The 21,362-nt window shown below is 58.8% G+C and overlaps 2 protein-coding genes across 15 annotated transcripts; one reads left to right on the forward strand and one right to left on the reverse strand.

Moving 5' to 3' along the window:
* Positions 1–382: 382 nt before the first annotated feature.
* IFFO1 (intermediate filament family orphan 1) lies at positions 383–14,791 on the forward strand. Of its 13 annotated transcripts, none has more exons than XM_036296624.1 (10): positions 389–1,211; positions 5,123–5,183; positions 5,329–5,424; positions 6,194–6,334; positions 6,594–6,602; positions 7,191–7,372; positions 7,456–7,576; positions 7,871–7,963; positions 13,014–13,144; positions 13,788–14,791. In XM_036296624.1, the coding sequence occupies exons 1-10, from the start codon at positions 436–438 to the stop codon at positions 13,891–13,893; spliced, it is 1,716 nt and encodes a 571-aa protein (XP_036152517.1). In that variant the 5' UTR covers positions 389–435; the 3' UTR covers positions 13,894–14,791. The 13 variants fall into 13 exon arrangements, with proteins under 13 accessions (XP_036152525.1, XP_036152526.1, XP_036152527.1 ...); XM_036296628.1 differs by having other exon boundaries at positions 390–1,211; positions 6,597–6,602; positions 7,215–7,372; XM_036296627.1 differs by having other exon boundaries at positions 392–1,211; positions 7,215–7,372.
* Positions 14,792–15,350: 559 nt separating this feature from the next.
* GAPDH (glyceraldehyde-3-phosphate dehydrogenase) lies at positions 15,351–19,876 on the reverse strand. 2 transcript variants are annotated; one of them, XM_036296637.1, is made up of 12 exons: positions 19,748–19,876; positions 19,468–19,511; positions 17,431–17,530; positions 17,242–17,348; positions 17,038–17,128; positions 16,775–16,890; positions 16,596–16,677; positions 16,244–16,395; positions 16,084–16,162; positions 15,900–15,983; positions 15,722–15,819; positions 15,351–15,617 (listed from the first exon to the last, which is right to left on the reverse strand). In XM_036296637.1, the coding sequence occupies exons 2-12, from the start codon at positions 19,488–19,490 to the stop codon at positions 15,548–15,550; spliced, it is 1,002 nt and encodes a 333-aa protein (XP_036152530.1). In that variant the 5' UTR covers positions 19,491–19,511; positions 19,748–19,876; the 3' UTR covers positions 15,351–15,547. The 2 variants fall into 2 exon arrangements, with proteins under 2 accessions (XP_036152530.1, XP_036152531.1); XM_036296638.1 differs by having other exon boundaries at positions 19,468–19,508; positions 19,748–19,851.
* Positions 19,877–21,362: the final 1,486 nt, after the last annotated feature.

The raw sequence follows: 21,362 nt of genomic DNA on the forward strand, positions 1-21,362 counted from the left end.
GGGACTCCAGGGACCCGGAAAGGAGAGCGCAGGAGTTGGAGATAGGGTGTTGGGGAGAGGAGGGTGATAGGGGTGTGGGGAGATGGACTTCCTGACACCAGGACCCATGGCGGACTGGAGGGTTGGGGTTTCGGCCACCCTGGCTGGGATCTGGGCACAGGCGGGTCTGGCGGGTCTGGCGCTCAGAGAAGCGCTGGCTCGTGCTCTGCTCAGCTCTGGGCTCTGCCTCAGACCCGCAAAAGTTGAGGTGCCAACCCCAGATTGAGCCTTTCATTGGCTTCCTCTGCGCCCTCCCCCGCCCCCTTGACCTCTGCCCTTCCTGCCGAGCCGTTTGATTGGCTGTCCTGCATCCCCCGGGCGCCTCATTGGCCCTTCTCCCTCGCCCTGCATCCCTGCCCCTGCACCGGGCTCCATCTCCCAGCAGAAGGCGCAGCCATGAATCCGTTATTCGGGCCCAACCTCTTCCTCCTACAGCAGGAGCAGCAGGGCCTGGCCGGGCCGCCGGGGGACCCTCTGGGAGGCGACCGCTTCGCGGGGGGTGGGGACGCGTCCCCGTCGCCGCGCGCCCCTCCGGGCCCGGCTGCCTACTCGCCGCCCGGGCCGGGCCCCGCGCCCCCCGCCGCCATGGCCCTCCGCAACGACCTGGGCTCCAACATCAACGTGCTCAAGACCCTGAACCTCCGTTTCCGCTGCTTCCTGGCCAAGGTGCACGAGCTGGAGCGCCGCAACCGGCTGCTGGAGAAGCAGCTGCAGCAGGCGCTGGAGGAGGGCAAGCAGGGCCGGCGGGGCCCGGCGCGCCGCGACCAGGCCGTGCAGACCGGCTTCGTCAGCCCCATCCGGCCCCTGGGGCTGCCCCTGGGCGCCCGGCCGGCCGCTGTCTGCACCCCGTCGGCGCGGGTGCTGGGCTCGCCCGCGCGCTCGCCCGCCGGCCCCCTCGCGCCCGCCGCCGCCGCCTGCCACTCCTCGCCCTCCGCCTCCACCTCCGCCGCCTTCTCCTCGTCCGCCCGCTTCATGCCCGGCACCATCTGGTCCTTCTCCCACGCCCGCCGGCTCGGCCCGGGACTGGAGCCTATGCTGGTGCAGGGGCCTGGCCTGTCGTGGGTGCACCCCGACGGGGTGGGCGTCCAGATCGACACCATCACCCCCGAGATCCGCGCCCTCTACAACGTGCTGGCCAAGGTGAAGCGCGAGCGGGACGAGTACAAGCGGAGGTAGGGATGGGGACCGGCCGGCCGGCGGGGGTGGCAGGCGGGGGCTGGCTTAGGGTCCTGCCACACTCGGGCCAGGGCGAGGTGCGGGGAGGAGGGCAGCTGGGGCCACAGAACCAGGGAGGACTAACACCAGAGTAAGTTGCTGCTGTGTAAGGAGGAGCTCGGGAGTGGCTGGGTGGCATTGGCTCCCGGAAGATGATCCACAAGAAAATGCAGAAGTCAGACCCGTGACAAGAAGGAGCCCGGGAGCGGGATACTGAGGGGAGTTCATCGATTTCTTCTGACTTGTCTGTCTGCCTGTCTCCTCTAGGCTGCAGTGTTTGGAGGAGGGTGTACCTGGGGTTTCGTGAGGTGTGAAAGGGACAGGGGTCTGCGAAGGCACATCTGGGGTACTGCTTATCCCCATCAGTCTCAGCCCTCGGGTGGTTTTGTGATATAAGCTCCACATACGGATGGAAAGAAGAGGCAGCAGCTTCAGTTTGGAAGTCTAATGTGAAATTAGAAGGGAGTGGCCAGGGAGGGCTGCCGGGTCCGGTGGGTGATCCTGCCCCTGCCCAGAGCTTCCCAAGCAGTGCTGGGAATGGAGGCTGGGTCCCTGCGCTGGTTAAAGGCTCAGGGACAGCAGGGCATTGCTTGGAGGAGGTCAAAAACATGGGGCAAGAGTCATGGGCGTTCCCTAGGGAAAGGGGAGGGAGTGGTAGTGGTAGGGCTAGTGGGAGATGGGGAATCTGAAAGTGCAGAGCCAGGGCGGAGGCACGGAGAACAGTCAGCAGAGGAGCCGGGAGGAGAAAGTTGGGAATGTGGACACTCCCTGTGAGTATACAGCAGCTGGGGCCAGGCTCGGTACCTTCTGAGGATGAAGATTTGGCTTTTTGCGGGGAACCTGGCAGGGTAGCACAAAAGGCCAGGTGAAGGGATGGCATGCTAGAGTGCTGGCTGCGTGCCATGTGGCTGCCTTAGAGGGTTGATAAGCAGGCTGTTGGGACAGGAGCACTAGGGCAGCCAGCCTGATGCCATGGTCAAGGAGGAAGGTGACTGACTTTGGTTTGGGGGCCTTCAGGTGGAACCTCCTAATTAGCTACTCTGACCCCTAGTGGGCAGGCCCGGGAATTACCCTTGCAGCTGAACAGCAGAGATTTGTCTGATGGGGATTGGCTGAATGTTCTGGGAAGTTACCCAGGGACGACCTTCAGGCATCTGTAATCTGCCGGAGTCTAGCCAGTCACAGATCAGCATGCTTTCTGAGGCTGAGTTTTGTCCTCATACTGGCTTCCTTAGTTGTGGGCCATGTTATGAGTGTCTTTAGGAATCCCGGTTATCCTAATCGTTCAGATGCCACCCAGACCCAGCCTGCCCTTGCTGCAGCCCCAGCCGGAGTTCATTAACACAGTGAGCAGTGCAACACGGGACAGTTTTGGAATCCATCTACAACCACAGGAACAACTGCTGTTCTTAGGGCCATGTTTTTTTTAACTGAAAGAGTGTCTGTCCTTGGTCCAGCTGTCCAGGCAGCAAAGAGTTATTCCTTGGGGACTGATGAGCTCATCACTCTGCAGCAGGCTGCTGTGCAGAGGGCCCCGCAGCTAGAGCTGTATGGTACTGACACTGGCAGTTACTCATCCTTCCCCCCCAGATCCCCTGCCCTCATTCTGTTCTCTTTATAGCAACACTGTAGCTCCTGTCTGTAGCCCTCAAGGCCTGGCCAGAGCTTGAACACTGAACTGGGAGGGAGCTGGAGCCTCCTGCTTTCAGTTCCCCTTCCTTGTGTGACCTTGCGGGGGGGGGGGGGGGGGCGGGGGCGGGGGCGGGGAGGGTTCTCTTTCCTGGCCTCAGTTTCCTCCCCCCCATAGGAATGGCCCCCGCTTCCTCGCTTGACTCAGGGATACCGTTTATCTGGCAGAGAGGGGGTTGGTAAACAGAATACACAGAAATTGCTCAAATCCTACATATTAAGGGAACGTCCTTAGGACAGATTTGAACGGAGGTCAAAATGAACCTATTTGTGGAAAAGTCTGACTGGAGTGTAAATAGAATTCTAGTGAGCTTCCACGATTTTTTTTTTTTTTTTTTTTTTACCCTGTACGATTTTATTAACCGTAATCCTTACATAACTTCCTTAAGTTTCTACCTGAATTTGTTGAATTCGCTATCAAACAATGCTTCCCCCCCTTCCTGATGCATGGTGTCCAGGGTTAATGTCCCGTTGTCAGTCTTGCCTTCTTCCTCCAGGGACTCGGGGCCCGAGGGTACCACTTCCCAAGCCTTTATGTTATAGATGAAGAAAACAAGGCCAGGAAAGATAAGGATCTTGTAGAAGACAATATATAAGGGGAAGGACGGGGCAGCAGGGAACCAAAAAGGCTGTGCCCTGTCTGGGCTGCATGCTGAGCCAGCAGGGTGGTGGCTGGCAGGGTGGCGGCTGGGCTGGCTGCCTTCTCCCTGCCCAGCTGGGAGGGGCAGCCTTGGTGTTGTAGAAGTTATTCTTAGGAATACTGCAGTGCGGATGTGAGTGCGGAACATGAGAGCCAGGCGCGACTGGAGGGGGAGCCAGGGAACAGTGCGAGGGCGAGATGGGAAAAAGGTGGAGGAAGGATTGAATCCCATGGCTACAGAATACGTTCTCTCGGGTTTTCATTTTCTTACTGTCCCCTTTGCTACTCCTGAACCACCTTTCTTATACTGAAGTTTCTCTCAGTGCAGTTCCCCTCCTTTCTCAGACCGGAAGAAGTCTTCCCAGAATGTGGCAAGGCCCTAGCCGGTTTGGCTCAGTGGACAGAGTATCGGCCTGAGGACTGAAGGGTCCTGGGTTCGATTCCGGTCAAGGGCACATGCCGGGATTGTGGGCTCAGTCCCTGGTTGGGGGGCGTGCAGGAGGCAGCCGATCAATGATTCCCTCTCATCATTGATGTTTCTATCTCTCTCTCCCTCTCCCTTCCTCTTTGAAATCAATAAAAATATATTAAAGAACACAGCAAGAAGCGATAGGCTATGTGAGTGGGGTCCGAGAAGCCCCGCTATTCCAGCCAGCCTCGCAGGGCGCGGTGTTGCCCCCACGGCAGCCTTCCGTCTCAGTGATGTAGGGGACCAGGCGCTGGCTTCCCGGGGACCACCCTGTGTGAGAAGCCTGGTCCTGGACAGAGACCCTGCCTGTGGCGAGAGTGTTGGTCGCCTCTGGTGGGCTTAGTCTCCGAATCCTGCCCCCCAGGAGCTGCCACCTGTGGTTCTCACCCACTAACTCGAGACACTTTTTCGTACTCCAGGGTCCCTTCCCTCTGGGTTTGGGTGCTCAGTAGCCCCAGTCTCCTTCCACTGTCACCCCCCTCCAGCTCACTTAGCGGGGACTGGGTGGGCAGTTTTTCGGGCGTGCGGGGATGGACTGAGTGTCTCCTCTGTTGACGCGGTGTGTGTCCTGCAGCTGCTTTTACAGGGTTAAATGGTCCCGTGCGAGGCAGGGCAGCAGGCTAGAGGAGCTCTGTTCTGGTGCAGGCAGGAGGCGGGAGACCGGATCTGTGCCGCTGAAGGTGGGAGACTGGGCCGGGTGGGCCTGTGGTCTGGTGTGGGCAGGACGTGGGGGATGAGGCCAGCGGACAGCTGGTTGGGCCGGGGCCTGAATGGGACGGGCATGTGAAGGACCAGAGCAACTGCAGTTGCTCTTAGATATAATCACTGGTGTGTGGCCTGGAGGTGCCGGGAAGGCAGCTGGTGTACTCGGCTTTGGCCAGGAAGCGTGGAGCCGCCCGACAGCTGCAGCCGGCCACCGCCCAGCCCGCCAGGCATTCCTGTCCACAGCTCCTCCTCATCTAGGGAACCGGACCCAGGGGCTGAGGCCTGAGCCAGACACGTGGGGAGCAGGGAGCTAGGGGCAGGGAGGGACTCCGCCCCTATGCTCTTGCCTTCTTCCTGTCTGCCAGGTGGGAAGAGGAGTACACGGTGCGGATGCAGCTGCAAGAGCGAGTGCATGAGCTCCAGGAGGTGAGGGCGCCCCACCGCCTGGGCCTCCCTCAGTCCCCCGCTGTGCCCCTCGGTCCTGGAGCCGGCTCCCGGTCCCTCCTTCCCCGTCTTGACCTTCCTCCCACACTGGCAGTCCCACTGACGCCAGGGTTTCTGTTGGCCGTAGGAAGCCCAGGAGGCTGACGCCTGCCAGGAGGAGCTGGCGCTGAAGGTGCAGCAGTTGAAAGCTGAGCTAGTGGTCTTCAAAGGGCTGATGAGCAACGTGAGTGCAGCCAGCACACCCCTCACCCTCTTCCCCGGCGGGCTTACCACCAGGCTGTCCAACCAGGCTGCCGAAGCCAGGCCAGCAGCCCTGCTAGGTGTGGCCTGTTGGTTTCCGCTCCACCACCCCTCCCCCCCACTTTGCTCTGCTTCCGTTTTTTCCCTTTGCCACCCGGTGCTGCTTCGGGAGAAAAAGAAGGAACGCAGCCCGCAGCCCGTGTGGGAGAGGCAGTGCGCCTCCGTTGTCGCCAAGCTTGTTCTGCAGGAAGCGAAGAGCAGGGGCCCCAGCCCTGCCCCTCGCCAGCCGTGTGGCCGCGGGCGAATTCCTCAGCCACCCTGCCTCCCTCCTCGCTGGAGGGGAAATAAAGGCGTGTGCTTTGCAGAACGAGGATGACATGACGCCGAGGACAGGGCTAGCACATACTTAGCGCCAAATAAGTGTTAGCCGTTGTTATCCTTATGCACTGGCTCTCCACTCTCCTAACGCCCAGTAGTCTCTCTTTCTCTCTGGGAACATACGTGCCAAGAGGGACCCCCCACATATCCCAGGCTCTGGGCCACGCCCTCCAGGGGCTCCCCATGCGGCAGGGGGCCAGTTGCAGGAGAAGTCAGTGCCTGGGCCGAGTGCTGGGTGGAGGGCCCCCAGAGGGACGCATGCTGCTGGAGGAGCTGGCGATGGCTTCGTGCGGGCGGCGGTGGTGACGTGTGACCAGACGGATGAGGAGGATGTGCTGGTTGCCTCCTCACCGTTCCCCGTGTTCCCCGGACAGAACCTGACTGAGCTGGACACGAAGATCCAGGAGAAGGCCATGAAGGTGGACATGGACATCTGCCGCCGCATCGACATCACCGCCAAGCTCTGCGATGTGGCTCAGCAGCGCAACTGTGAGGACATGATCCAGATGTTCCAGGTGAGGGCCCCGCCCACACCTCCACGCCCACCCGAGGGCCTCAGGGGAGGGTTGGGCTGGCGAAGAGCCTTCCCTCATTGCCGCCCATCCTCCTCCTCCTCCTCGGGGGGACACATCTTGGCACCCAGGGGCCCCCGGGGGACTGGCTGGGGGGTCAGGAGCAGCTTTTGGAAGCTGTCTCTAACCCGTCTCTCCCCTCTCTCCTCTGTCTGCCTCCTCTCCTCTCTCTTCCTCTCATCTTCTCTGGCTTTCTCCACAGAAGAAACTGGTTAGTTTTGCTCTCACGCAGCTTATTAACGTCCCAGCCCCTGTTTCTAAAGTACCCAGGCCTTGGCCATCGGTCCTGACCTGCTGGGCTTCTCCGCGCAGACTCCTCCCTTTCAGTGTCCCTGCCCTCCCCCCTTTTCTCTCTTCCTCTCTGCCTCCTCTCTCTCTCTCTCTCTCTCTCTCCCTTCTTCCGGCTTCCAGATCTGGATATGCGGCTTAGGTTCTCCTTTGTGAACACTGTATCCTCCTCTTTGCAACCTAAAACTTGCTTTTTTTGTTCAGTCATTTCATTAGAAAGACCCTTTTTTTAGGAAAAAAATCCTCATTAGCCATTGTGCACATCCTCACGTGGCCACGACAAGCCCTGTCCCCCTCCCCTCACCGCTGTTTTCCGTGTTTCCTCTGTTTCTCCCTCGGTCGCAGCCCTGTGCCCGTCGTGTCTGTGTGCCTGTCCCTTGGTGACTGGCGTCCTGTTCCTGTCATTGTAACTGTGTCTTCTCTCTCTCTGTCCGCTCCCCCCCTCCCCCGCTGGTCCCCGCTTCTCCTCCTGCCGCCCTTTCCCCTCATGCACCCGGCCTCGGCTCTGTAGTCTCTGCACTTGTCTCCCATTAAGGTCCCATCCATGGGGGGGCGGAAGCGGGAGCGCAAGGCTGCCACCGAGGAGGACCCCTCCCTGTCGGAGAGTGACGGGCCCCGCCAGCCCCAGGGGGATGAGGAGGAGAGCACAGCCCTCAGCATCAACGAGGAGATGCAGCGCATGCTCAACCAGCTGTGAGTCCCGCAGGCCCCCCAGCCCCGCAGCCCCGCAGCCCGAGGCCGGAGCCCCCCCTGACACGCAGGCTCCCTGTCTCTAGGAGGGAGTATGATTTTGAGGACGACTGTGACAGCCTGACTTGGGAGGAGACTGAGGAGACCCTGCTGCTGTGGGAGGATTTCTCAGGCTATGCCATGGCAGCCGCAGAGGCCCAGGGAGAGGTAACCTCCCCTCCCGGCCTCAGGGCCCCCCAGTCCTGCCCCTCCAGCTCACTGCCATCTCCCCTCCCCCGCTGCCTTCCGCCTCTCCTCGCTCTGCTTCCCCTCTGTGGCCATCATCCTTCACCTGCTTCTCCCCTTCTTCTTGACCCTTTTCCTTTTTTCACGACTGTCAGTTTCCTTTAACCTGACTTTCTCTCTCCATCCTTGGCCCCGTGAAATGAACCCCCCTCCCGCCTGGTCCCATCCCTTCCCTTTGCCCCTCCCCCACCCTTGCTTCCCTTGCTTCTCCAGCAGCAGGAAGACAGTTTGGAGAAGGTGATTAAAGATACCGAGTCCCTGTTCAAAACCCGGGAGAAGGAGTATCAGGAAACCATTGACCAGATAGAGGTAAGGACGCGAGTGGAGGCCGAGCAGCGCAGGCTCCTTGTGGGTGTGGGCGGGGCTGCAGGTAGCGTGGTCCCATCCTGCGAACCCAGACACCAGGCCTCCCTTTCCTTTGCGGGGAGGTGTGAGCGTCCAGCTGTTGAACCTTTGGTGGGTTCTTAAGACCTCAGGAGGGAGGCAGACAGATGGGTTCAAGTCTCAGCTCTCTCACTTGTTACTACTCCAACTTTCAACAGCCTTCTTAGTCTCTTTAAAGCCTGTTTCTGTATTTATAAAACTAGAGGCCCGGTGCATGAAAATTCATGCACGGGAGGGGGGGGTCCCTCAGCCTGGCCTGCCCCCTCTCACAGTCTGGGAGCCCTCAGGGGCGGGAGGTGACCCGGCGATCAGGGGAAGGCAATGCCCCATCACACCTCTGCTGCTGCCACTGCCGGCAGCACAAGCCTCGGCCAGCCCTGGTTACCTGAGCCTCGGGCGGCCCTGGGCAGCTGGGGAGCTGAGGGGACTGGGGGACTCTGGAGGCAGGCACATGCCTGCCACCCTGGCGGGACTGAGGGGACTGGGCACTGCCATCTTTGAGGGTGTGACAGTCAATTAGCATATTCCCTGTGGGTGCCGCCATCTTTGAGGGCAGGGCAGTCCATTAGCATATTCCCTCCTCATTGGCTGTGGGTGCCGCCATCTTTGAGGGTGTGACAGTCCATTAGCATATTCCCTCCTTATTGGCTGTGGGTGCTGCCATCTTTGGAACAGCGTGAGGGTCAATTAGCATATCCCCTCTTTATTAGATAGAATAGGAATCTTAATAATACCCCCCTCATAGGGTTGCTTGAAGACGAAATGAAATAACACACCTTGGAGCGCAGGCAGTGTCGCTCTGCTAGGAAGCGTGCCCTGTGGTAGTTAGTATTAGTCAGGGGAACCCACTCAGGTGGGCTTGACTTGGCCGCTTCTTCAGCTCAGCCTTTGAGCTAATGGAGGGATCTCTATTCCTACTCCCCGGCCTGAGGAACCTTCTAGAGGTGGCAGGGGAGCTGGTGCTTTCACTTAAACTCTAGGCCAGGAGGGGCTCCAGGAAGGACTTGGGGCACCTGGGAGGGAGGGGATTGCGGGGAGCAGAGGCTGAGGTGATGCCTGTGAGCCTCCTGCCCGGGTGAGGGGTCCTTTCCTGAGCGCCCGACATGGGGATGAGCCCGGCAGACTGACGTGGGGATGAGGCGGGCGGACTGACGTGGGGATGAGGCCGGCAGACTGACGTGGGGATGAGGCCGGCGGTCTCTGACGCTGGGGATGAGGCCGGCGGACTCTGACGTGGGGATGAGGCCGGCGGACTTCCGTAACTCTCCACCTCTTCAAGCCCACGTGGCATGGTGACGCTCTTACCGCCTCACGCCAAATGGTCCTGCTCCTCTAAGCGAAACCTGCTTTTGTTTTTTGCCCAGGCAGACAAATGCTAAGTGTTTTTAGTTTTTGTTTTTAAATATATTTTTATTGATTTCAGAGAGGAAGGGAGGGAAGAAAGAAAGAGATAGAAACATCAATGATGAAAGGGAATCATTGATTGGCTGCCTCCTGCACGCCCCCTACTGGGGATGGAGCCCGAAACCCGGGCATGTGCCCTTGACCGGAATCGAACCTGGGAGCCTTGAGTCCGCAGGCTGATGCTCTATCCACTGAGCCACACCGGCCGGGGCTGCTCAGTGTTTTTAGTTTCTTTTTAAGCCTCACGTGATGAGAGAGAAGGGGAGAGAGGGAGACATTGATGTGAGAGAGAAACGTCGATTGGTTGCTGCTTGTAGGCACCGTATGCACCCTGACCAGCGTTCGAACTCACGACCTAGGTCTGTGCTCTGATGGGGATGAGACCCGCAGCCTTTGGTGCACAGGACACCACAACCACCTGAGCCCCGGCCGGGCCGTGCTAAGGTTCACAGGCACAGCTGGGGGTATGCTGCCAGCCGAGGGGATGGGAGGAGAACTGGCTCTCATGTTCCCCTTTACACCCTCACTGTCACCTCCTCCTCTGCCTGAGTCCCCCCTGTTCTCCCTCCCCCTTGTGAGTGTGGGTTTAAGGTGTGATGTTCTCACTGCACCTCCACCAGCAGGGGCCTCGGAGCAGTGGGCCAGGCTGCATCCTGCCTGCTTCTTCCCTGGACCAGAGGGGCTTAGTTTACAACCTGATGTGAAAAGAAGGAAACGAAAACCCTAAATGGAAACATGCTTTTGAAGATGTTTTTGAGTCACCAATTCCTCCGCTGTCCCAGTGGGATGCCATGGGGATGATTCCTCCGCTGTCCCAGTGGGATGCCATGGGGATGATTCCTCCGCTGTCCCAGTGGGATGCCATGGGGATGATTCCTCCGCTGTCCCAGTGGGATGCCATCGGGATGTCAGGGAGCCAGGGAATGGGGGCTTTGTTTGCAGTGTGGCTCCTGGTGATCCATCGGGGCCGCCCCAGGTCCCTTTATCTTTGTGACCTTTGATCTCTCAGGGTCCGTGAGATGGAGGCATGTCCCATTATTGGATGGGCAAGCCGGGGCCCAGGGCGGAGGGTGGGAAAGAGTTCTTGCTCCCTCACCTCCTTTCTTCGCTCCCCGTGTTCCCAGCCTTAGCCCACCCCTCGCTTGCCCAGGAGTCGGAGTCTCAGTGTGGGTTGTTGTGAATTTCTCCTAAACTGGGCTCATCTCTGCTTGAATCGTGTGAATTACGGGGGACGTACAAACATGTAGCGACAACAGGTGGCAGTCCTAGCCTTGTATTGTGATAGAATATATATCGGTGATACAATATACAGTGGGCAAAAGCGGGTTTACAGTTGTGAGTACGAGAAACGGTTTATCCTTGTGGTGTTACTGTATTACCTTCCATAGAATGACTGTAAACCTGCTTTTGCCCACACCCTGAAGAGAGCGGGCGATCCTACCCCTCCCTGGCTGGAGCAGTCGGCAAGTCCTGCTCCTCTGGCTCGCGGGACCCCAGCTGGAACCCCAGCTCTGGAACCAGGGCGGCTCCAGCCACACCCACCAGGCCACCCTCTCATCCAGGTCACCGTCCTGACCATCTCTTGCGTCGGCCTGTGACCCACTTACTTCTTCTTCGAGTTCCCGCCCTCTGTCCAGCTCAGATTAGTTCTGGGTGGTTTCCTCTGCCCGGCCACATTATTCACGGCCACATTATTCACGGCCACATTATTCACGGCCACATTATTCACGGCCACATTATTCACGGCTGCGTTCCTGCCCTTTCTCTTTGCTCTCAGGCAGTCAAGCAAATGACCTCCAGGCAGTTTCTTTCTGCCTTGCTTCAGGCCCTGCCCTTTGTACCCCAAACAAAGAGAGGCAGCTGATTGTCTCTGGCCCAGATCTTACGCCTCTGCACCACCTCTCAGCTCTGCCTGTGGCGCAGAATCGGGCTCTGGGAGGGAGGCCGTATTTCCTGGACTCGGAGCCCCACGCTTTTTCACATGTAACATTTCTTCCGTTGGGATACATTTTACACCAGAAGGACGTTCAGTATTGGCAGCAGGTCTTTCTGTTAGTCCCTGACATGGCTTACAAGTGAGAAAATAAAGTAAAAGTGGCCCTGGCTGGTGGCTCAGTTGGTTAGAGCCATGTCCCAATACCCTAAGGTTGCAGGTTTGATCCCTGGTCAGGGCACATACAGAAATCAACCAATGAGTGCATAAGTAAGAACAACTGGATCTCTCTCTCTCTCTCTCTCTCTCTCTCAAATCAATAAGTAAAATAGCCAGAACCGGTTTGGCTCAGTGGATAGAGTGTTGGCCTGAGGACTCAAGGGTCCCGGGTTCAAGTCCCATCAAGGGCATGTACCTTGGTTGCGGGCATGTCCCCAGTGGGGGGCGTGCAGGAGGCAGGTGATCAATGTTTCTCTCTCATTGATGTTTCTGGGTCTCTATCCCTCTCCCTTCCTCTCTGTAAAAAATCAATAAAATACATTTTAAAAAAATAAAAAATAAAAAAATAAGTAAAATAAAATAAAAATCTCAGGGGAGGATAAAAGTAAATAAATAAATAGAAAATAGAAAATAATGAGAAAATGGATGGTAAGAGAATTGAACCCTTTTCACCAGTGCGGACAGGTGTCCTCTATGCAGGAGTCTTGTAGATACTTCACAGTTAATTCATTTCCCATCCAGGTACCTGCCACGCACCTGAGGAGATGAGTCAGGCTGTGGCCCGGCCCTCACAGGAGTTCCCGGTTTAGCGGGGAGGGAGGGAGGGGTGAGCCAGGCCATGCAGGAACCCCAGGCGGAGAGTAAGGCCGCCTACAGATAGTCCCTCCCTCCCCCCTCTCAGGAGCTTCCCTCCCCTCCCTCCTGCCGGGGAACATTTTTCCTCAAGGCTCCCGCCAGCCTGGGGAAAGAGTGCAGCCTGGGGCAGATGCCTTCGCATTCCTCTGTAGGCAAAGACTGTCTGAAAAACTAGAAGGAATGACAGTATATTGAGTGCCTTCCGCCTTGATCAAATTTATTTTTATTTTAAAATATATTTTTATTGATTTCAGAGAAGGGAGAGGGAGAGATAGAATCATCAATGATGAGAGAGAATCATTGATCGGCTGCCTCTTGCATGCCCCCCACAAGGGACTGAGCCCGCAACCCGGGAATGGAACCGTGACCTCCTGATTCATAGGTCGATGCTCAACCACTGAGCCATGTTGGCTGGGTCTGATTTATTTATATTTTTTAATATTTTTATTGATTTCAGAGAGGAAGGAAGAGGGAGAGAGAGATAGAAACATCCATGATGAGAGAGCATCATTGATTGGCTGCCTCCCGCAAGTCCCCCACGGAGGATCGAGCCCACAACCCGGGCATGTATCCTTAACTGGAGTCGACCCTGGGACCTTTCAGTTCGAAGGCTGACGCTCTATCCACTTAGCAAAACCGTCCAGGGCTGATTGATTTTTAAATCTGAGCCCTCAGCTAAGCTGCCTGGACCCCCTGCCCCATGGTGCTCTTGGCCCGTTTGCTTCCTGGCGGTTGGGAGCAGGGTCCCTGCTGACCTGACGGCCCTGCCTGTCCCTGCCACAGCTGGAGCTCGCCACGGCCAAGAACGACATGAACCGGCACCTGCATGAATACATGGAGATGTGCAGCATGAAGCGGGGCCTGGACGTGCAGATGGAGACCTGCCGCCGGCTCATCACCCAGTCTGGGGACCGGTGAGGGCCTCCCCCAGAGCGTAGGGCGCCCCCACCTTCCTCATGCTTCCTCCAAGGGTGCGTGGACGGAGCCCCTTGGCGGGCAAGCCCTAAAGACCCTCACAGTGACTCACAGCTGGCCGTGGGCTCTCAGTGGAGGTCACGGGGAATGTGGCCCAGTGGATGTCCATTCGTGGCTGGGCAGCGGCAACCTCCCAGTGCCACCCACTCTGATGGTCCCCTGGTGAGAGGCAGCTAAAAACTGACCAGGAACAGAAGGGGTGCGAGGTAGATTTTTACCGAGAGTCAAGGCCATCTTTGTGCATTTGACCATGTTAGTAACACCGCAACAAAAAAGGAAAAAACGTCACAAAAGTTCTACAGACAGACAGAAAGCGGAGGCCACCCAGTCAGTGCACTCGGCCCAGGTCGCATCTTTTACGTCAAGTATTTCTGAACCCTGAGCCTCCCCAAGTCCTCAAGATAAAGAAGGGCCGGCTCCCCCATCGGTCCCCTCCCCACTCCCTCGCCCGGCACCCACCCTCTCCGTGGTCCTCCTGCCCTAGCCGAGATGCCATTCGCCAGAGAACGAGGCCGAGGGGGGGAGTGCCAGCCTCACCAGGGTCCTGCCTGCCCCAAGGTGACAACTGGTGTTCTTTTCTAGAAAGTCTCCTGCTTTCCCTGCGGTCCCGCTTAGCGACCCGCCGCCGCCGCCTAGCGAGACTGAGGACTCCGATCGAGACGTCTCATCTGATAGCTCCCTGAGATAGGGACCTGCCTCTGGTCCCCCCATGGGAACGCACCTCCTCGCAGAGTCGGGGTTCGCAGAAGGGAACTTCCTTTGTCCCGGCTGCACCAAGCCTGGCCCCGGGACAGGGCCGCTCCTCCCTCGGGCTTCCTCCCTCCGTCCTTGGCCTCTCCAGGTTCTAGGGTCTGGAGCAAGGCTTGGCCTGCCCTTCCCAGGCGACTCCTGCCACAGCTGGGGCTCTCCTGGCCTCACGCGTGGGCGTCTGCTCCTCCCCATCTTTAAAATGCTGCCAGTGCGACTGTGGCCCCACAACTTCTCCATCGAATAAGGAATGTGATAGTCAGATCCCCCCACCCCCGTGGCCTCGCGCCAGCTCACGTCTGATTCTGTCCTGGTGCTAACTGGCCCAGGCACTGGTACGAGTGGGTCAGGCTGGACGTCCCGGGCGTGTGCAACACAGGCAGTGGGAGAGGGGTCCCTCCGTGTGGCAGGACAGGGCGCGAAGTCCTCCCTCCGTTGTCCAAGTGCTCCGGTCACCTGCCCGTGGACAGTAAGGACGTGGCATGACCCCTCCCTCATGGAAATGCCATTTTGAAGGGGTCTCTGTGCCCCTTGTGTAGTGGCTTCTGGGTCTGACTGGGTGCAGTATCATGGAGGATGGAAGCTCTGGTCTCCCAGCCATGGCTGAGTGACAGAGGTGAAGCTACAGGTGTGTGTGCACAGGTGTGTGCGTGCTCAGGGTCTCGGTGTCACGCTCAGCGGACGTGCCTCCTCCGTGTCTGTCACACAGAGACCGACAGGCCGAGGAAGATGTGAACTGGGGAGACGGGATTGAGGCCTTAGCGAACGGCCAGGGAGCTGTGCCGAGCTGACATGTGAATGGAATCTTTATTAAGAATGAAACTGGAGTATTTATTGAATGCCTGGCGTCACTGATTGAACCCCTTTCTGGTGGCAGCTGCACAATCCTGCGAAGTATGTGCTAGTTTCATCGCCATTTCAACAGCAGGTGCAGAGGCACCCGACGGTTATTAAGTTCTAAGTAACTTGCCCTAAGTAAGCCTCACGTGGCAAATCCAGGGTCTCCCAGGTGGCCGGCACTGTGTCCACGTGCCTCACCCACCCTTCCCCGATTTAGTCCAGGGTCCTTGCTGTGTACCAGGTGAGGCTCTAACAGATCGGGCTGGAGTATGGCGAGGGAAAGGTCTGTCCTCGAAGTGGGGGTGCTGGACACAGCACCCAGAGGCCTTGGAGGGGAAACAGAGAATAGATGTCCCTCCCCAGTGACGCCCAGGCACACACTTGGTAAGGGGGTGAGGGATGCTTCGGTCACACCAGCTCTCAATCCACCGCCGAGGCTGTGCCTGGTTGGGGTGAGCAAGACCCTTTGCTACTGTGAACAAGAACTGTTTCACCTTAGTCCCAGCCCCGGTTCCTTCCCCTCCACCCTAGACCCTGAAATAAGATAAATACGCAGAGTTGGCTGGGTGCAGTGAACTTTATTGATGGTGCACGACAGAGCAGGGCTCCCTGGGCCCCTCCCCTTCTCCGGGGGTCTGGGATGGAAACGGTGGTCAGGAGATTCTCAGTGTGTCAGGGGTTCGATCTGGGGTGGGGACTCCCCAGCAGCGGAGGGCCTCTCTTCCTCTCGCTGGGGCTGGTGGTCCGGGGGACTCTTACTCCTTGGAGGCCATGTGGACCATAAGGTCCACCACCCTGTTGCTGTAGCCGAATTCATTGTCATACCTGGAAGGGGAGAAGGGGGAGGTGTTATTTTTCTGAGCCAGGCACTAGAGGGCGCCAGACCCATAATCAGTTTTTCGAGCATTGTCCCACCCCCAGCCACATACCAGGAAACAAGCTTGACAAAGTGGTCATTGAGGGCAATGCCAGCCCCAGCATCAAAGGTGGAGGAGTGGGTGTCACTGTTAAAGTCGCAGGAGACCACCTGAGGAAAGAAGGCCAAGTATGGGAACCCCGTCTTGGTCAGCAGGGCTGTGGACCCCAAACTCCCTGCCCTATCAGTACCTGGTCCTCAGTATAGCCCAGGATGCCCTTGAGGGGGCCCTCTGATGCCTGCTTCACTACCTTCTTGATATCATCGTATTTGGCCTAACAAGGTAAAAAAACGATACGGTTATTCAGGTTCCAACATTGCCACCATTCTACCAAGACCAGCCCCCAGCCCCAAGCTGCTCCAGCCCACACTCACAGCTTTCTCCAGACGGCAAGTCAGATCCACCACCGACACATTGGGGGTGGGGACGCGGAAGGCCATGCCAGTGAGCTTCCTGTAGGAACAGGGAAGTGGGGTCAGTACCAGCTCCTGGTTCCCCCAGGCTCCAGTCCAGAAAAGCAGCAAAAAGTCTCACCCATTCAGCTCAGGGATGACCTTGCCCACAGCCTTGGCAGCGCCAGTAGAAGCAGGGATGATGTTCTGGGCAGCCCCTCGGCCATCACGCCACAGCTTCCCAGAGGGGCCATCCACGGTCTTCTGGGTGGCGGTGATGGCGTGGACTGTGGTCTGGAAACGTGGAGGACAGAGTGAGGGCCCTGCATAGTGCTCACCACCACCCTGCAACCTCCCTCCTCAACTTTAGGAGAAATAAAGGGATACAGTGACCTGAGCTAATGCACAGGAACCCAAATTCTCCACAGCCCCCCCCGCCCCCCCAATACTGGGTGAGAAATGAACAATGAGGTCACTTTCCCCATCACTCTTACCATGAGTCCCTCCACGATGCCAAAGTTGTCATGGATGACCTTGGCCAGGGGGGCCAAGCAGTTGGTGGTGCAGGAGGCATTGCTGAAAAGAGGCAGGCCAGTCAGGGGCAAAGGTGACCCTCCTCTAACCGCAGCGTTCACTACCCAACCACGTCTCCACGGCCTTCTGCCACACTCACCTGACAATCTTGAGGGAGTTGTCATACTTGTCATGGTTCACACCCATCACAAACATGGGGGCGTCCGCAGAAGGGGCAGAGATGATGACCCTCTTGGCCCCGCCCTTCAAGTGAGCCTGCAGCAGAGGAGGCGTTACAAGGGGCTGCATATCCAGCAGCCTCTGCTTCCCATTGAGCCTTTCTTGGTCTAACACATCCCCCCCCCCGCCCCCCGCCCATCTTCTTATGATGCCAACTCCATCTGTAGCCTCCCTGCCACTCACCCCAGCCTTCTCCATGGTAGTGAAGACACCGGTGGACTCCACAACATACTCGGCACCAGCATCACCCCATTTGATGTTGGCGGGATCTCGCCTACAAGGGCAGACGGGACAAAGCTCAGGGACATGAGTACCATGTACCCAAGGTGGTCACCCCATCCTACCACCTCCCCCAAAGCAAACTTATTACTGTTCTTCCACACTCACTCCTGGAAGATGGAGATGGACTTCCCGTTGATGACCAGCTTCCCGTTCTCAGCCTTGACTGTGCCCTTGAACTTGCCGTGAGTAGAGTCATACTGGAACATGTAGACCTGGAGGGGCAAGTGCAGGCTTCAAGGGGCTGCACATCCACCAGCCTCCGCTTCCCACCCCAGCCGTACAGGCAACACTCACCATGTAGTTGAGGTCAATGAAGGGGTCATTGATGGCGACAATATCCACTTTGCCAGAGTTAAAAGCAGCCCTGGTGACCAGGCGCCCAATGCGGCCAAATCTGAGGGATGAAGAGGTGAGAAGGCATGAGGAGGAGGGAGCGGAGAATTCTCCTGTAAGTCGCCCGTGGCCCACTCGTCCTCTTTCAAAAGGAAGATAGTGCTTTCCTGCCACCAGAAAGCCCCAGAAGGTCTAATTTATCTTCCTCCAGCAATCCTGCCAGCCACCCTGACTCCACAGCATGGCCACAAAGTAAAGGCTTTCCTATCTCGTCCAAGAGGTGATTAGGCCCCAAAACGTGCTCAACCCCTAGTCCTCTGAAATAAATGTTTTCGAATGTTCAGAGTTATCTTTAATTTCTACTTCTCTTCATTGTTTAAAGCAGGGGCCCTCAAACTACGGCCATTGTATTTGTTCCCGTTTTGTTTACTTCAAAATAAGATATGTGCAGTGTGCATAGGAATTTGTTCATAGTTTTTTTTTTAAACTATAGTCCGGCCCTCCAACGGTCTGAGGGACAGTGAACTGGCCCCCTGTTTAAAAAGTTTGAGGACCCCTGGTTTAAAGTCTTACAAATGTCCTCCCCCCCTTGGACACCCCCCCTCCCCGCCAGGCAATGAAATCTTTCGAGCAACAGTGCAGGGCCCTCCTACTGCCGCCCACAGCCTGGAACATGCACTCATCACCCCCTCTGCGCCCTGGCAATGCTTGCTCCTATCTGCCCAGCTTCAGGCCACACCCCTACGGAGCAAAGACCTGTGTACTCAGCATCACCAAGCTCAAAGGGCAAGAGTAAAGGTCGGAAGTTAACTGGATGGGGGGGAAGCCCACCTCTTCCCTAAGCCCCTCCTACAAAAGGGAGGAGCGGTTTCAACCCCTAAGAACCGGGTTCTAGTTGCTAAGCTACCTGTCCTTCCTAGCTCCTGCAGAAATCAGGCAGTAGGAGCCACAGATGTGTCCATGCCGGGAAGGAGGGGAGATAGCAGCAGCCAGGCCCCCAGCGCAGAAAGGTCAGGTGCTATATTTAACCCCAGATTGGGGTAGTCCGGATCTGGTTTCCGGAAGATGGAATGGGGAGAAGGGCAGGGTTCCCAAGGCTCTCAGACACCCAATCCTCCCAGTGACCTTTACAGCCTGGTCCTTAGGGTTGTGTGTGCTCCAGCCGTGGGCGAGAGGAGTTTGGAGGGGAGCTGGTGTGGAGAGGGGCTGGCGCTACAAGGAGCCATTTTATGGCGGAAAATTTCTAGCTACCATGACTCAGCTGCCCTCACATGGCTCTAAGCCACAGCTACCACACCTCCCCCGAAAAAGAGAAAAAGGGACACAAAAGGCCCCCCAAACCACGTTTCTGATTCGCCAGAGAATCAGCTGGGCCAAGCACCCTCTCCAAGGGCACCTCTGCGGGCAGGTCAAGGATGGTTTAGGTCAGGGCGAATGTGGACCGAGTGCTGAGGTCTAGCTCTTTGGAGAGCAGCTCGGGAAAGTCTTGCCTCATCAGGTTTACCGAATAAAGGCGGCTCCACCCCAGCGAGGCAGGAGAGTTAGTCATCGCCAGGGAGGGAGGAGGACTGGAGGTAAGGGAGGTTTCCTAACGGCGATTCATTCATTTCCTTCCCAATTGCAACATGGCGGCGAGGTGACCGCAGAGGAGCCCGCTCGGCGGCGAGCTGCGCCTGCTGCATCCCCGCTGCGCGGCCAGGTGGGGCCAAGGAGGGGGGAGGGGGCTTCCTCCCAGCACGTGACCCCACAGGGCGCGAAAGGAGAGAAAGAAACCCCCGCGAGGGGGCTAAGGGAATGGTCCAAGGCCCAGACTGGAGGGCTCTCCTGTTCATCTGGGGCGGAGGTGGTGCAACCAATGGGAAGTGGGGGACAGAGGTCCTCTGAGGTCGAGCTCTGACCTTGAGCTCTCCTTGGGGGTGGGAGGGCCCGACCATCCCCCACGTCCCCCAGCGCTTGCAGAGGCTGAGGCAGGGCAGGACCTGCTGCGCCCTCACTCACCCGTTCACTCCGACCTTCACCATCGTGTCTCAGGGTTGTGGCTGCTGGAAGGAGTATGAGCATCAGGGCGCGGGCGCGAGCGGGTCCCTCCTCCCGTCTCCCCCTCCCCCTCCCCTAGCCACCATCCTCTCCCTGCGCCTCGGCACGTCCCCCTCGGCCAGCGCACCGAGGCGCACCCCCCGCACCCCGGGGCGCCCTCACCCCGCCGCTGCGCCCCGGCCCGCGCGCAGCCCCTTTGGAATGTCCCCGGCCCTGGCGGCGCCCGCCGGCTTGTCTTTACCTGGCCCAGCGAGGAGGAGAGGCTGTCTGACGCACAGGGGAGCAGAGAGCGCTAGGGGGAGGCTGCAGCCGCAATTTATAGGAACCAGGCGTGGCGGGGGCGGGGGTGACGCGAGCCGCCTCCCCTCCCGCCGCTCGCCCAGTCCCAGCCCAAGGGCGCAGAGGCCTGAGCTACGTGCGCCCGTAAAATCTCGAGTAGCCGGGCCCCTCTTTTTCTTTTGGACCCGCCGGGTTCTTCGCATGTGCACGCCTCGCGCGTGTGGGCTGGGGACGGAGGGGGAGGGGACCGAGCGCGGCCCCCGGGAGGAGGTGGTGGTGATGGAACCGAAGACGTGCCTGTGGGCGCGCGGAGACGGTGGTCTCGGGGACCGGAGCCCTGGTGAGGCCCGAGTCCACCCCGGGGCGAGGGCGGTCAGGTGGCAGCGCGGATGGAACCGCAGGGCTGGGAGCCGGTGGGGTGGGGACTTGGAGCTGGAGCCGGGGCGGCTGCTGGCTGCACGCGGCCACCCGTCCCCTTTCTCTCAAAGGCGAGAGCGCGGAGGCTGAGGAACTTCTCGAGGCTCCTCGGTAGTGACACAGGAACAGCCGAGAGAGGGCGGGAGGGGCCCCTGCGCCCGCCGGGGGCCCTCTCCCAGCCCCCCTTCCCCTGGCTCCGGGCCTGTCTGGGCAGGGGGCCTGGGCCGGGCGCGGAGCTGCGGGGCCGGAAGGGTAGGTTGAGGGGGAGGCATCTGCGCTGAAGGTCACGCTGCCCTGCAGCTCGGGCAGCCGGGAGACCTGATCGCTGGGGCAGACATGCCGACCCCGTATGCACCAGCGGCTCCCCCCCCCCCCCCCCCCCGGCCTGGCCCGGCCGAGGGCGGAGGGACCACTGCTTAGGGGCCACCCACAAAGTCGCTCCTGGGAACCGGAGGGCTGTGCCGCCGGGAGACAATGCCCCTTTCACCCACTCCAGCCCGGGGCAGAGAGCGGGACGTGCGGGCGGAAGTCCCTCCCCGTCCTGGGACGTGCTGACCAGCCCGGAGCCAGGGGCTCTCCTTCCCTGGCGGTGCCCGGGCCATGGTGGGGGCAGGGTGAGGAGTCTGGAAGAGGGGAAAGATGGGGAGGTCCTGGGCACCTGGTGGCAACAGGTAGGGGAATGGAGCCCAGTGGGTCAGTAGCCCAGGCTGTGCCGGGTTTGGGCTGAAGATGGAGGGCTGGTTCTGAGCACTTGAGAGGGAGGGTTTAGAAGGGGGTGGGGTAAATGGACATTGCCCATCAACAGGTGTGGGGGGCCGGGATCTGGGGCCTCTGCTGGCCCAGCATAACCTGACACCAGCCCCCTTTTCTAACTAAAAGCCTGGAGCTAAGTTTAGCTGGTGATAACCTTTGCTTAAAAGGCAGAGAGCACGCTGTCCTGCACCCCGACTCCAGCCCCAGTCCCTTCCCTTTCTGGGATTGCCGCCTCCAGGCTGTGTCCAGGCAGCCATCAGCATGGTGGTGCCCAGGCTTTTCATGACCAGATCAGGGCCAGAGGGCACCTAATGCTGAGAGGAGGTGGGAAGCCCACACTGCAGAGTGGGCTGGGCGGTGGAGATGCAGCTGCTACTGCTCTGCCAGGACTATCAACCCTTCCTGAC

The sequence above is a fragment of the Myotis myotis genome, unplaced genomic scaffold, assembly GCF_014108235.1.
Source record: "Myotis myotis isolate mMyoMyo1 unplaced genomic scaffold, mMyoMyo1.p scaffold_m19_p_3, whole genome shotgun sequence".
Lineage (NCBI taxonomy): Eukaryota > Metazoa > Chordata > Mammalia > Chiroptera > Vespertilionidae > Myotis > Myotis myotis.